The sequence below is a fragment of the Pseudonaja textilis genome, chromosome 2, assembly GCF_049901715.1.
Source record: "Pseudonaja textilis isolate UNSWEBS1 chromosome 2, rPseTex1.2, whole genome shotgun sequence".
Classification (NCBI taxonomy): Eukaryota; Metazoa; Chordata; class Lepidosauria; order Squamata; family Elapidae; genus Pseudonaja; species Pseudonaja textilis.
Window position 1 is genome coordinate 52,528,631 of NC_141991.1, and position 15,230 is coordinate 52,543,860.

At 41.7% G+C, this 15,230-nt stretch overlaps 1 protein-coding gene across 7 annotated transcripts in view; it reads left to right on the forward strand.

The window, feature by feature from the left end:
- The window catches only part of CARD19 (caspase recruitment domain family member 19), a 42,645-nt gene that overhangs the window by 21,014 nt on the left and 6,401 nt on the right, over window positions 1–15,230 (forward strand). For 4 of the 7 annotated variants that reach the window (XM_026723976.2, XM_026723992.2, XM_026723984.2 and 1 more), the window contains 4 exons: window positions 4,928–5,070; window positions 8,619–8,772; window positions 13,035–13,094; window positions 15,000–15,071. In XM_026723976.2, coding sequence (XP_026579761.1) covers window positions 4,928–5,070; window positions 8,619–8,772; window positions 13,035–13,094; window positions 15,000–15,071 — 429 coding nt within the window. The remainder of the gene's footprint in view (window positions 1–4,927; window positions 5,071–8,618; window positions 8,773–13,034; window positions 13,095–14,999; window positions 15,072–15,230) is intronic. The other 3 variants (XM_087923885.1, XM_087923886.1, XM_026724000.2) reach the window with 1 other exon arrangement.

Below are 15,230 nucleotides of genomic sequence, written 5' to 3' on the forward strand. Positions count from 1 at the left end.
GCCTCAGGACCTCAGGGTCCATTCTTCTCTACCAGAATGGGAGGAGGTTGATGAGGAAGGAAGGCCTTCACCATCTGAACACAGTTACTCTTCTCATTCAGAGCGTGAAGAGGGTGAGATTTTTGACCAAAATCTTTCAGAGGAAGAGGATTCTCGCCCAGAGCAGACTTCCTCTGCATTGGTCTTCAAACCTACTCTCTTCAGGCCATTACTCAGCAAGGCCTTGGTCAATGCCAAGCTGTCGCCAGAGGAAGTGGCTCCCGAGCCACAAGGAAATCCCTCTAGTCAAGGGGATTCGCTCTTCTCCAAGCCTGTAGTGCATCCAGAGGTTTTGCCTTCTCCCATTTTGTTCCTGGACATGGTCAAGGAACAGTGCGCTTCTCTTTCGGCAGGTCCTCGCCCATCTTCTCTGGATAAGTGTTTCTACAATGTCAGCACAGCTCTGGACAATGCCCTGGCAGTGCCTCCTGTTGACATTCCGGTTCTGGCCTCGTTCTCATCTTCTGGCACTCCCACAGATCCAGAAGATATCCTGAAACCAGATGATAAACGTTCCGAACAGACCCTCAAGTGCAATCACCAGGCCGCTGCTTGGGCTGTTCGGGCTTCAACAGCAGCATCCTTTTTCATGAGGACGTCCATACGGTGGCTGCGCCAACTCCAGAATAGATTGCCTGCTTCTCACCTTTGGTCTCACCAAGACCTTAATAAGATTATTGCAGCGGCAGAATTCACTGTGGATGCCACTCTCAATTCCGTCAAATTTGCATCCAAGGCCATGGCATCTTCTGTAACAGCAAGAAGACTTTTATGGCTCCGAAATTGGCAGGCAGAGTCATGGCGAAAATGAAAGCTGGCTTCAGTTCCATTCGCAGGTGATAAGCTTTTTGGCATTGCTCTGGAACCTTATCTCATCGAAACCAGAGATAAACGTAAAATTCTTTCTTCCTCTGGGAAGAAAGCCGACTATCGCCCTGCTCCTTATCACCCTCCTGCCTTCCGAGTGGAGACCTCATCTTGCTTCCCCTGCTCTCACAGGCCATACTCCCAATGCCAAGACCAACGGGTGGAAACATCTGGCAGGCAACCACCTTCTACTGGTAAACGGCCCTTTTTGGGGGGGAGAGGGCATTCCTTCCGTCGCTCTAAGTAATCCCTTGTTCTTTCCACCCATCGGAGGTCTCCTAGCCTTCTTTGCCTCCAGATGGGAGGAATCAACGATGGACGCCTGGGTGCTCAGCACTATTAGGTCAGGGTTACAATTGGACTTCCTAACGTCACCCCCCCCCAAAAATTTTTGATCTGTCCTGTCTCTCGGGACATTTCCAGGCAAGCCCTCATGAATCAGGCCATTCAGCACCTTCTTGAAATCAGGGCTATTCAATCTGTTCTCCCCTCTCAATGGGGACATGGACTTTACTCTCGCCTTTTCATCGTTCCCAAAGCCTCAGGGGGGTGGCGAGCCATCCTGGATCTAAAATTTCTCAACCAATTTGTAAAATACAGGCGATTTAAAATGCAGACTCTGCATTCTATTTTAGAGAGCGTTCGGGAGGGCGACCTCCTCTCTTCCATTGATCTCACTGAGGCTTACCTCCACACCCCAATTTGGCCTCATCATCGCCAGTTTCTCTGTTTCTGTTATCAGAATACCCATTACCAGTATCGAGCACTTCCCTTCGGCCTCTCATCAGCTCCAAGGGTCTTCACAAAGGTTCTGGCAGCATTGATGGCACCTCTATGTTCTATTCCAGTGAGGATCCAATGCTACTTGGATGACATTTTGATTCTTTCCTCTTCCATCCTTGTAGCCCATTGGGATCTGCAAATTACCCTGTCATGTCTCCAGAGCCTCGGATTTTCCATCAACACCAAAAAGAGCCAGCTGTCTCCCACCACCAAATTGCAACACTTGGGAGCAGTCATCGATACCATGTCGTGCCAGGTTTTCCTGTCTCCAGCTCGTGGAAAGAGCCTTGCAGAGATCACCAGCCAGATCCAGCAACATCAAATTGTCCCCCTGTCTCTGCTATCCAAACTTCTGGGGAAGATGGTCTCCTGTGTTGGCATTGTCCTGTGGACTCAGCTCCATTCCCGACCCTCCAATGGTTCCTGCTTCCCTACCAACGAGAAGGAACCAGCCATTCATCCATCAAGGTTCCACTCCCACCACAAATCTGGAGATCTCTCAATTGGTGGCATTTCCCATCAATCTGGAGGGGACTCCTGTTCAGGGACCCAGACAGGCTAGTGATAACCACCAATGCCAGCCTCTTGGGTTGGGGTTCCCATATGCAGGGCCAGATAGCTCAGGGTGTTTGGTCCAGATCAGAGCAGACCCTTCCCATAAATTGGCTAGAGCACAGAGCCATTTTTCTGGCTCTCAAGCATTTCACGCAATCAGTGACCGGCTCTCATGTTCTAGTCCTTACGGACAACATGACTGCAAAGGCTCATGTCAACCGGCAAGGGGGGACAAGGTCCAAAGCCCTCATAAGAGAGGCTCTACAGTTGGGGTTATGGGCAGAGAAACACCTGTTGTCGATCTCGGTGGACCATATCTCCGGGGTTGCCAACTCCCAGGCCAACTGGCTCAGCAAGAGCTTAGTTGCCCAGGCAGAATGGTCCATTCCTCCGTCTCTATTCAGGGATCTTTCCCTCAGATTTGGATCACCGGAGGTGGTTCTCTTCTCCACTCCTCAAAATGCCCAAGTCACCAGATTCTTCACCAGGTTTCCTTTCCAGGGAGTGGAGGGGACCAATGCTCTTCAGTGCAGATGGCCCAAGGGTCTCCTCTACGCCTTTCCCCCGTCCCATCATTCCGGCAGTAATTCAGAAGATGTTGAAGGAACGTGTGGAGCTCCTCCTCCTGGTACCCTAATGGCCAAGGAGGCCCTGGTTTGCGGACCTGGTCAACCTATCGGTGGCTTTTCCTTGCAGGATCCCAGCCCATCTAATCTCCCTTCACCGGGGGGCCCTGTTCCACCCAGAGCCCCAGTGGTTCAAGCTGACCATGTGGCACTTGAGCGGCAGCGGCTAGAGGAGGCTGATCTTCCAGAAAGGGTCATCCTCACTATCCTGGCATCTTCTACAAGGCGCATCTATGATGCCACCTGGAAAGCTTTTTCCCGATAGTGCCTCAGGGAGGGTCTTTCTCCTGCTTCAGCCCAGTTGGCAGAAGTTCTTAGCTTCCTTCAGCATGGGCTGGAGAAAGGTTTTGCCCCCAACACTTTACGCAGGCAGGTTGCAGCCCTCTCCTCAGTCCTTTCATGGGGTTTGCTTCCTTCCTTATCCCATCACACTTCAGTCAGGAGGTTTTTGAAAGGGGCTTCCAACCTGCACCCTCCGGTGGTTCACAAGTATCCTTTCTGGGACCTTCATATGGTCCTTAATGCCCTTACAAAGCCTCCCCTTGAACCCCTTAGGACAGCGTCTCTCCATTTCCTGACTCTGTATGTAGTGTTCCTTGTTGCCATCACTTCTGCCAGGAGGGTTTCCGAGCTTGCTGCTCTTTCCATCAGACAGGACCTTTGTTCCTTTCACAATGATAGGGTTGTTCTTCGTCTGGACCCCTCATTTATTCCAAAGGTTAACACCTGGTTTCACAGGTCCCAGGACATTGTTTTGCCTGACTTCTGTCCTCTCCCGCACCATGACTTAGAGTGGCAGTGGCACACGCTAGACGTAAGAAGGGCTCTTAGAATATACATTAAGTGCACTTCCTCCTTCAGGAAGTCGGAAGCCATGTTTGTTTCCTTTTTCCCTTCTCACTTGGGGCACAAGGCCTCTTCTACTACTATTAGCAGGTGGGTCAGGTCTTGCATTGAGCAGGCCTACAAAGCTTGGGCCCTTCCAGTTCCCCAATGTCTGACGGCGCACTCTACCAGAAGCACGGCCACTTCTGCTGCCTGGGCGACCAAGCACCCTTGGAGGAGATCTGTCGTGCCATCTCCGTCTCCTTTCATCAGACACTACCATCTGGATGCTTTTGCCTTGGCGACTGCAGCCTTCGGCAGACAGGTGCTTCAATGAGTGGTTCCACAGTTGGTGTGATGAGCCAGACGAGGACCCACCCATGGACATGCAAGCTTTGGTATGTCCCATCCTCGGCTTTCAATGCAGCATGGAGGAGAATGGGCATTGGTAGAAGTTACCATGAACGCCCTTTCTATCTATGCTGCAAGAGAGCCCAGCACCTCCCTTGATTCGTCTGGAGAGGGTAAGACATATTTCTGTATTTATTTTGGGCTTTCAGAGACACCTTTCAGTCTGTCAGGTATCTTCGCCAAAGCTGGGGTCTCTCCCGGGGGCTGGCTTTTATATCTTAGTACAGACTCAGCTAAATGACATCATAGGAAGGAGTCAACCCATCCTGGGCTTTCTCGCAGCATAGATAGAAAGGGAGTTCACGGTAACTTCTACCAACGCCTATTTTATGTACATTGAGAGTATTTGCACCAAGACAAATTCCTCGTGTGTCCAATCACACTTGGCCAATAAAGAATTCTATGAAGTATTCTATATGGTCTTAATGTAATACAAACACAACAGAGATAGCACAGTATCGCTTATCCTATGAAGAATTGAGTAGCAATTATATTACTAGAGTGGCTCATATGCACAACCTACTCTGGCAAAGGATCAGTCTTAAGTTTGAATGGCGTAAGTAGCTTAAGTGGAGCCTCCAGGAGAGGTCAAACCAGGCAAGATGGCATCTGTAGCATTGCAGTCCAAGGCCTGCCCCTTTAAATGTTGCACATGTCTAAGAAGGGATATAGCTCCTTACAGCATGTAAAATACTTTCAAGGTATCTCTGAAATTTATTAGCCATGTGAGGACATGGTCAGAATGAAGTATGTATCATTTCCATTTCAGCCATGCTTAAGAGAAATTATCTGTTGTTGTTTTGTTGTTGTTTCTGTTATAGATCAGACTTATTGTGATCGTTTGCAACAGGACACGGCTTTTCTGACCAGCAATGGCAGACTGAGTGAACAGCTGGTTGATAAAATCATTCTTCAGCTAAATCGAGTTTATCCCCAAATTCTCACCATTAAAGAAGCTGAAAAGGTAATCAAGAGCAAATGGCATCTCCAGATACATATTAATTTTTCTGTGCTCATTTTATGCAGTTAGAGTTGCATTCTTGAAATCTTTTTTTTTTTGAATTCTAAAGCTATAATATCTAGATGTGACTGAGAAAGGATAAGGTCCAGAAAGCAATACTTTCTGACAGTCCAAGAATAAGAAACCAAAATGAAAACCTTCCAGTGTACGAATGTGGTTCTCATACCACATTTGTAATATATGATTAAAAAAAACTGAACAGTGCATATACATGTAGAAGACATTGATTTTACAGATGGAGATTTTGAAAGCTGAGACTTGGTCCTATGTAACTAATAAAGCCACAGCATAGAATCTTAAATATCCAACTCCCATTCTTTCTCATTTATGTAGCTCAATTCCATTCAAGTCTGTTAAATAGCAGTGTACCGAATTTCAGGAATCTCTACATCAGCCATAAGTCTGATACTAATCAGATCTCTAAACCAGACATCAGTCTGATACTAATCATGAAGGTGATTCCAAGAACAGAAATAAATATTCTTAATATATACACTGTTAATGGATAATTTCCATTCATATCTGAATCATGGATTCAGGTGTATGTGGTGTTTGCATAATTGATTAGAAGAATAGTCAGCTGTTTAAGTCACAGCTGCAGGATTTCTTTCTTTCTTTTAAATAGCATAGATGCTATGAGAATACCTCAGCCCATGGTTTTGCATGTGGGCTAGAATATTATTTCATTTCTGCTGCCTCTCTTCGCTTAGTGAACGAGGCACTTTGATACATGAGACTTTGATTCTCTGCATCCCCCCACCAATGCTCCCAAGTCCTTGACTCTGAAACTTGTCCTGAACAACATTTTTTTTTAAATAATTGCATTAAAAGTTTTAAAGACAAAGGCAAAACTAATGCAAACTATATAAATAAGGAAGAAAAAAAATCAATGAAAAGGCTAAAAGTGCCAGGGAGAAAGAAAAAAAAAAGAAAAGGATAAAAAGAAGTGGCTTCTTTACAGCTGTTATAAGTACAATTATACATTTACAATTATACACTTCTCTAAAGTTACACAGTGACATTCTACTTTCTATAATCTGCCCTGTCTAATCTTCAAAACCATACATAAGTTTATTTTTTCTGTATTAGACAAAAAGTCCATGAGGGATTTTCAGTCAGCAATAAAAGTAGATATTATCTTTATTCTGATTAGAGAAGTCATCTGAGTTTCATCGTCTTCACTAACTGTTCCTCCATTTTGAATGGAACAAAATGGATCCTTGAACCAAGGTTCCAGAGTGCTGTCACCAGAAAATATGCAAGGTACTGTAGATCTGAACAGAAGAACAGCATGTCTGATCCCTGTTACAAAGAATTAAGTAGTTTCTTGCATATATACAGAATGGGGGAAATCTCACTCCTTCCTTCCTCTGCTAAGGCAAGGATGGTACAAGAACCCTTGTTTATTCAGGAATCTAGGATTCCCCCAAGACCTGTTATGCTGCTTGAGCAAGATTAGTCCTTCTCTGGCTTTGATAAACATCTAAAAGAGAAGCTTGGAGGGATCTCTATATTGCATTACACATTTCTTTTAGAACAGTGAAGGCGAACCTTTTTGTCTGCCAAAAGTGCGCACACTGGCACCCACAATGCAATGCGCTCCACCCCTCTACGCATGCGTGTGCAACACCCCCACCCCCTTACCTGCACTGCACATGCACGCACCTCCCAGCTGATTTTCGGCTGGTTTGAGGCCGTTTTTGCCCTCCTGGAGGCTCAAGAAAAGCCTCTGCAATCTACGGAGGCCAAAAAAAGGACCTCCAGAAATACCGGAAGGGCTGAAACGGGCCTGTTTTCAGGCTCCTGAGACTCCCAAGCCTTCCCTTGAACTTCCGGGAGGGCGAAAACTACCTCCCCCAGGCTCCAGAGGCCCTCCAGAGGCTGAAAATAGACACTTCCGGTATTTCCAGAAGGCCCATTTTTCAGCCTCCTGAGGCTGCAGAGGCTTCTTTCGAGTTTCCGGGAGTGCGAAAACGGCCTCAAACCAGCAGAAAATCAGCTGGGAGACGCGCGCATGCACAGTGCATGTAAGTTTGGTTGGGGCTCATGTGCCCACACAAATGGCTCTGCATTGCACCTGTGGCACACGTGCCATAGGTTTGCCATCATGGTTTTAGAAGAACATGTGAGAGCTGCTATCATTTTTACTCACAAGCCAAAAAATGGTAATATTCAATGACATATCAGGAAAACATATGGAAGGTAAAACAGTATTTTTTATTCATAGGTTGTTGCATAGCTTCTTCAAGTAAAGCTCTTTTAATCAGATAGCACTTATCTAAATGGCATCCAATCTCCAAATGGTATGAACATATGCCCACGCTATTTAGATTTTTATTCTGTCGCTGCAGGAGATGTGTTTGTTAATATTCATGTAGAGTGGGATTGCCCTCTGTTTGCAATAGAACATCCAATCTGAAACATCTCCCATAGTGCACTCACAGTGTAATTGTCTCTTGTTTGCACCTGCACACATACCTCTTCTCCAGAAAAGGAAATTACAATTGCATTATTGTGTAAAATAGAAATGAGCTGATTTACATGCCGATGAACTTCCAAGCCTGAATGCTTCCAACTGATGCATAGGTTATGGCTTTTCAATTCAATCCAGAAGTATCAAAATGTGAATATAGGCTTATAGACTTATATAGATAATTAAGTTGGGCTATATCAAGTGTGGTATGATGATTTGAATTTGCCCTTTAAGATGTAACTCATAAATAAATAAACAGGCAATCCAGTAATTTTGAAAATACAGAATCCAACTACTCCCTGGAACTGAAAAATAAGCCTTTGAGTCCATGAGAATTGGCATCAAGTTCTGGAATCAATGATTGGCCTCTTGTTCCCATAAACTCTACTTTCCATAATGGCCATTTCTCTGTGCTCTTGCTTATTCAACCCATATCATTGGATATCATTGGGTAAGCCCAATCACAAAGGTCTATGTAGTTTCCTCATGGTAAGTGACCTTCAGAGCTACTGATTTAACTGGTGATTGAGAAAATATACTTTAGACATGTTCCTCTGCTATTTTGCATGTGTGTTAAGTAACAAAAAACACAGCCAGAACTGTAGCTATGAGAAAGATCTCTAATCACCAATTGCAAATACACAAAGCTACAGTTCATATAATTATGCATAACAAGGGCTATCTATACCATTGTACATTCCTAACACCATAGCAGAAGTCTTGAGTGTATAGCATATTAGTTCCTTATTTATTTATTTATTTAAAGGATAAGTATTTCTGCCCGGAGATGAATATTTCATCTCATAGAAAATGTTTTATTCCCATCCTGTTAGAGAAGCAACATCAACAGGTTATGTTGACTCACATATTATACTGATAAGTTTGAACAAGCTACAAACATAGTGTTGTACTCTTTCAAATGCTGTGGAAATGAGATGGGGAACTGTCTTAACATTGTACAGTAGTTGTGGTGCTAAATTCTAGTTCTTGCAATCTAAATAGTATTTTTTCTTTACAGTTTCGGAATCCCAAAGCTCCTCTTCATAGTCGGCTATCAAACCTTATAGCTCACTTGAAAAAGAAAGGGGACAAACCCTGTCAAGAATTTTACCGAGCTTTACAGATCAATGCTGAACATCTCTATAACAACTTGCCAAGCAGGAAAGTTCTAAGTAAGTTGGATGCTACTAGATTTCTTCAATCATTGTGTTTTAATTCTTCCAAATTCTTATGTTCTGATTTGTCTCTTTTCAGAAACTTAAGTGAAACTTCTACTGTTCTGTTTCTTATAAATACTCGGAGCTGCCCAAATGCTCTGACAATTAATGATGTTTGTTCTCAATTCCTATTTGAGGTTTTTTTTTTTTGGTTATTAAATTTGATATCTGTTTACAATCACTAGGTCTCCCTGACAGTACCTAAATATATATTTAAATATATACTTCTGCATAATATTGAGTGCTCAAGCTGCTTGTAAAACACGGGAAAGTGATATTGCTTCTGGACAGAGAAGTTAAAGGCTACAAGGCTCCATTGTGCTTTGATTAGACAGTAATCATCTATGTTTGCAAAGCTGTATCTTGGCCTAGAACAGGGGTGTCAAGCTTGATTTCATTGAGGGCCGCATCAGAATTGTGTTTGACCTGTCAGGGCGGCAATGTGGGCGTGGCCAGCATAAAATTACTCGTGTTGGGGGTGCTTGTGGTGGCCCAAGCACTCTGCCAGTGAAAACAAGCTCCCGAGCTCCGTTTTCAGCTGCGATGGCCTCTTGCCATCCTCAGCCAAGGAAAACAGAGCTGGGTGGGGCCATATGCAGCCCTTGTGAGCTCCGTTTTCAGCTGGGACAGCCTCCTGAAACCCTCTGCCAGTGAAAATGTAGCTCAGGAGGGTCATATGCAGCCTGCATGAGCTCAGTTTTCATTAGCAGAGGCATCGCAGGCTAGGTCCTTCACTGCTTCCAGGGCAGCCCTAGGGGCCAGATCTAAGCACCCCATGGACCAGATTTGGCCCCTGGGCCTTGAGTTTGACACCCCTAGCCTAGAAGGTTAAGGTCATTTTAAGGGTGAATTTTATGCATTCTGTTAAGAGAAATTCCAAAATTATGACCTTTATTTCACAAGAGCTACATAAGTTGAAATAATTGCTTCTGCAGTATGGCTATAACATAGGCTAACATATAGAGAGACTGGATTCAGATTTAACTTAATCAAGATAAGGGATGGTGCCAAATGTGTATTTGGCTGTGAAGCTATATCTAGAATAGGTGCAGATTATCTAGAAAAGACTCAAGATCAAACTTAAACTTTGTTTCCTCTATTTAAATTCTTTTTGCAATTCATCCCATAATTGATTATGAATTAGTTTATACCTATGTCCATTCTATTTTACTAAACATCCAAACTCTTCCATTTTTGTGCTTGTAGTTCTTTGGTGAGAATCAATTTAGTATAGTGGTTAAAGATACCTGGTAGAAACTGAAAGACTACAAATTTTAGTCCTTTTTTCTGACATACCAACTTATCTAAAACAATGTCAAGAACTACAGTTCCTGATGACTTTTTCTGGATTGTAACAAAGGAAAATTTCTTCCGTTATCAAATTATGTTCCTTTCAAATGATATTTCTGTGTTTTCCTTATAACAACCTGGAATCAGAATAATATTGCTTAGTTTGACTGTGGTTAACGTGCTGACTTAAGCTCTGAGCCAGGATTATTTTTCATCATTTGTCAGGTTTCTCGGTTCATAGTAAACTATTTGTACAATGGACAGGAAAAGCTTCAACGAGAACCAGATGTGTCATTGTGGTTGTCTGCTCCTATCCATAATAATAGCAAAGTAATGAAGCTTGCATTGTGACATGACATAACTCTGCTCTTTTGCACTTGTATGATTACATGACATACATACATGTCTTTAGCGTTTGCAAGGCAAACACATTTCATCCTTGCCTCCCCTAGACACCATTGACTTTTCTTTATAATTTTGTGCATTAGTTGTCTAGACTTGATTGTTAGGATTGCTCTCCTAGCTAAAATAATATCAAGAACTGTGATACCTGATTTCTCAGAACTACCATAGAAATGATAGAACAAAGGACTTCAGTGATTGATTTATGTTATCTTAAATAGTTCTTTTTGCAGCAAGCACATGAACACATGAAATAGACTAGTAAAAGAGCACCTCTGATCTGTTTGCAATATGATTGAATGTTTTGATGAACAGGTTTAGTAATTCTATTTGTATCATGGAACTGAGACCATCAACTACTCTGAGAGAAGCAAGGCAAGAACTCAGCTGAGTTTTATAGGCAACAGATTACAAATACAGCTGTGGAACTAAGTATAATCTGAACAGTAAATTGTAACCTGTCCCATTTAACTCTATACAATTTACTCCTAGGAAGGCAATGCATAACATTATACAGTAGTATTGTGTGCAAAAATCTCTATTAGCTTATATAGTGATAACAATAAAATAGTCAATTGCCATTATTTGTGTCACAGCAATGATGGGAATTAGGAACATGCTTCATTTTAAAGACCTTTATTAGAAATGTAGATTGTCTGGTATCAAGTGATTTGTAGCTTTCAATCAATACATCATTATTTTATTATGCAATGGACAGGCAATGGGGCATATTGCTTCTACCTGGAAGAGCCAGATATAAGGGGGTATATTTTCAAAAGCTTTCCAGACTTATTTCATTGTTAAGAAGGCAAGAAAAGTGTCTGCTCTTTAGCCTTTGTGAAAGCGCAAAAGTTAATCAGTTCTTTTGGCAGCTTTAGTTCAATGTATTCCAAGAGCAAAGTAAGGGGATCAGTCAACCACATTTATTTTTGTCTTACGATTTTAGACTTGAGCTTCTCCTTTTTTTTTTTTTACAATGAAGAGCTAGGCAGCTGCATGGATTTCCAGTGCAAATTACATGTTACGTTGCAGCTGTGTATAATGATACCCTGAGGCCTTGCTGTCAATTGTACAAGTCCTGTGGGTTTGCAATGTGCATCAGAAAAGAGACCAGAAGCATAGGCTTTCTACCACTTCTGTCAACTGGAGCTTTTCCCTACTGTAAATGCTGGTGTTTGAGACCCATTCTTAGAGTTCAAACATCGATTTTGAATACCATCTGGTAGAAACAGCACTGAGCTTGGTCTGTGAGGGAGGAAGGGCACTTTGTCTGGGAATTGCACCAATGCAAGTTGCAGCTATATGCAAACCAATATTATGAGAAATTGGTAGCTAATATTAGATATTGTGAAATATCCAGATTTAGTCTAAATTGTCAGAGGGATTTTCTTGTTATACTGCTTCAAGAATTTGATGCATGTGTTCCAGAGTGTAAATACCCATGGCAAGATGTGGAAGATTTTGGAAAGTAGAATTAAAATTCTTCTAGCAGCTGCTAATAGTGATTGAACATAATAGTAACTCAGATTTGCCAACACCTAGAGGTCTTACAGGTAATTATTGACTTAAAAAACAATTGGGACTGGAATTTTGGTCTTAAGTTGTGGTGATTGTCAGTCAAGGCACCAGGTGACTGGACTCCGTTTTAGGACTGTTTTTATGGTAGTTAAGCAAGTCACCATGATCATGGTTGTTAAAAGAACCACACAGTCATAAAATGAGTCCATTTTATTCAGTGGGTGGAGTTTTTTTGCTAGAAAATGGCAAAAGATGTCACAAAAATGTAATGTGACTATTCCAACCAAGTACAGCAGTCATAATTTCAAGAATGGATTGTAAGTAAATTTTTCAAGTCCATTGTAACTTCAAACTGTCATTAAACATCCAGTTGGTCATAAGTCAAGGACTTCCTGTAATTAGTTTTGGGGAGGGAGAAGTAAATCACAACACATCTAGAAAACAGGTTGAGAGTGGCTTTTACCTTCCAGCTATTGATGGTTGTCCAGCTTGGCATATTTCTGCTGGTGCAGTTGGGGATAAAAAAAATTTGATATAAATATCAGAGAGAAATAAGTGATTACAGAAAGCAATATCTATAATTGAAAATATCTTCCACAATTAAACCTTTTTGAGAGGAAAGGAAAACATATTCCTAGTTTAAGTTTGCCTTGCTGTGAAATGACTTTTTAAAAATATAACGTAGGAACAAGGCTTTTCAAGCCGGGTGAGGAAGGAGGAAGAAGTGGGGAAAAACATGCCTTCAACACCAATTGAGCACTGAAACACCTAATGTCATTTATATCAGACTCCCTTTATGACAGAACCTTCTCTTTATATGCAGCAGCAAATCAGCAAAACACGAGTACGAGATAGGCTAAATATAGAAGATAATGTTCACATGAGGTTAGAGGCCACATTGTCTTGATTATATTACTTTGAAAATTAATTTCATTTTTTTATTATTTGTTTCCGAAATTTGTTGGACTATGTATAGCACTAACTCAGTGTGTTGCTTTTATTTCTAGAAACCTCAGATCCCACAGGGATAAACCCTGAGAAGGAGAAATATATTCTAAATGACAGGGGTAAATAACATGTGTAAAATGTTGTTGGCTGCATATGAATAATAAGGTTAACAAAAGTACTACGTTAATGTGATTAATTTTGATGACATTAATCTTAAAAAATACTAATGATGCAAGCATATGCATCAGTGTGTAAAGATTAAGGTTATATATGTAAAATCCAAAAGGGGGTTAGTAGTAATTGGAACTGGGCTGTATCTGCCAATCAGCTTAATGTATTTGCTGTCTTAAAATTCTGCATCTTCTAAGGATTGGGAAGGGATCACGTAAGAATGCAGTTTAGCTGTGCCTGCCTCACATAAGGTATTTAGCAAAAAATTTCAGTATGCTTTTCCCAGTAGAGCATCCCAAGGAATCGTGCCTATGATCTCCGCAATAATAAGCAGCGGGGTTCAGCTTCAACATGTATTCTTGCCACATAATTTTGGCTCTCATTTTTGAAGATTGTATAGGGGTTTATAGGTAAGGGACTGTGGGGCACTACTCAATATTTTAAACAATGACACTTTGATTTAAACTTAAAGTTACCTGCTGGCTGGGTTTCCTGGCAGGTTCCCGAGTGTTCAAATATGTGCCTTACTTCCTCTTATGATATCTCTGCATATAATTTTCAAAAGGAACACTGCCTTTAGCTGCCCCCTGGCCCCTGACTCCTCTTCTCTTTTTTTCCGTTCTTCCTTTGAAGCCAGAAGGCAGGGAAGCAACTCAGCAGGTAGAGGTTGTTAATGCTGTACCAAACCCAGCGTATTGTTAAGGAGCCTATTATAATATAAAAAATGCACACCTGGCTCCTTTTCTTTCCCCAAAGTATGTCAGGTTTTCTCTGTGTGTGTGTGAGTGTGTCTCTCTCTGTCTCTCTGTGTGTCTCTCTCTCTCTTGTCTTTTTAAAAAGACATTCAATACTACCATTATGTCTGTACCCATTGACCTGGACCTAAAGGCTCCATTATTTTTGGGTGATACTCATCTCCCAAATGGTTGAGGCCCAGCTCATTTGTAGTTAAGTAAAATGTGAACTGGTCGACAACATCTAGTCCGAGAAAGATTCAACATTTGTAGCCTTCACTAGGTGGGCATAAATTGGGTGAGGAAAAGAAATGGAGCTTTGGCTTTAGGGTCCTGTAAACAAGGATCCAATCTGGGTCAGTCACTGGGACCAGGACTTTCCCTGAAGATGGGCTTCAGTATGAGTCCAAAACCTAGGAAGACTAAACCTCTGGTCCTGGTAACCGATCCTGCAATGTTACCCTGGGATATGTATATTTGCTTTCATTCCTATAAGCAAATTTAACTGAACCTGCTTTCAGAGCAGCTCTGGTAATGCAAGCTTCTAAATTTCTGAAGCACTGAAAAATAAATATTTTTTTGCATATTTAAACCAATTTACCAATTGTGTTTGGTTGCGTAACCCTTGGCATTATTTTTACACTTAACATGTATAGATGGGAAAAGCGTCCAGTTGGCAGGGATATTGTGGGATGAGATAGTCATCATTAGTCCTATCACATCACCCCATATCTTATTCAGCTCTATGGCTGGGAAGGTGAACATGGATAGCCAATAGGAAACATGAAGATTCATAAGTACAGTCATTGCAGAAAAGTCATCTATAATCACATCACCTCTATTAGATAGTACAGAAATTATTTTACATTATTTTACAATAAGACACATTATTATTTAATTTGAAAAAAAAGCCAAACTTATTTTATTAATATAGAATTTAAATCCCTTCAGGGATTTTCTTTTTGTAAGCTTTTTAAAAGGCTGGTGATTAACAAAAAAAATTGTTACAAGGAATAAAGGCATCCATGATTCTAAGTGCATTATGAAAAATGGTGATATATTATGAAATGTGAAGGAGAAAACCAAGTAGCTGCTACTTTTGTTTCTTTCCTTTTCTAGGTCCTACATTCTTTTTTGCCTGCTTCAGTATTGCTGCAGGGTTAGCATTCTTCATGTATTGCTGCAATCCAGGTAATAAAAGTTTGATATTTTTCCCAAGACTTGAGCCAGTTTAAAGGGGGGGGGGGCTCTATTTAGCTTCTTTAGCTTTTTATTTAGCTTTCTGTCAGACACACTTTAGCAGAACTCTAACCTTGGTGGGTGTCAGCTAAGCAAAGACGGGCATGCATG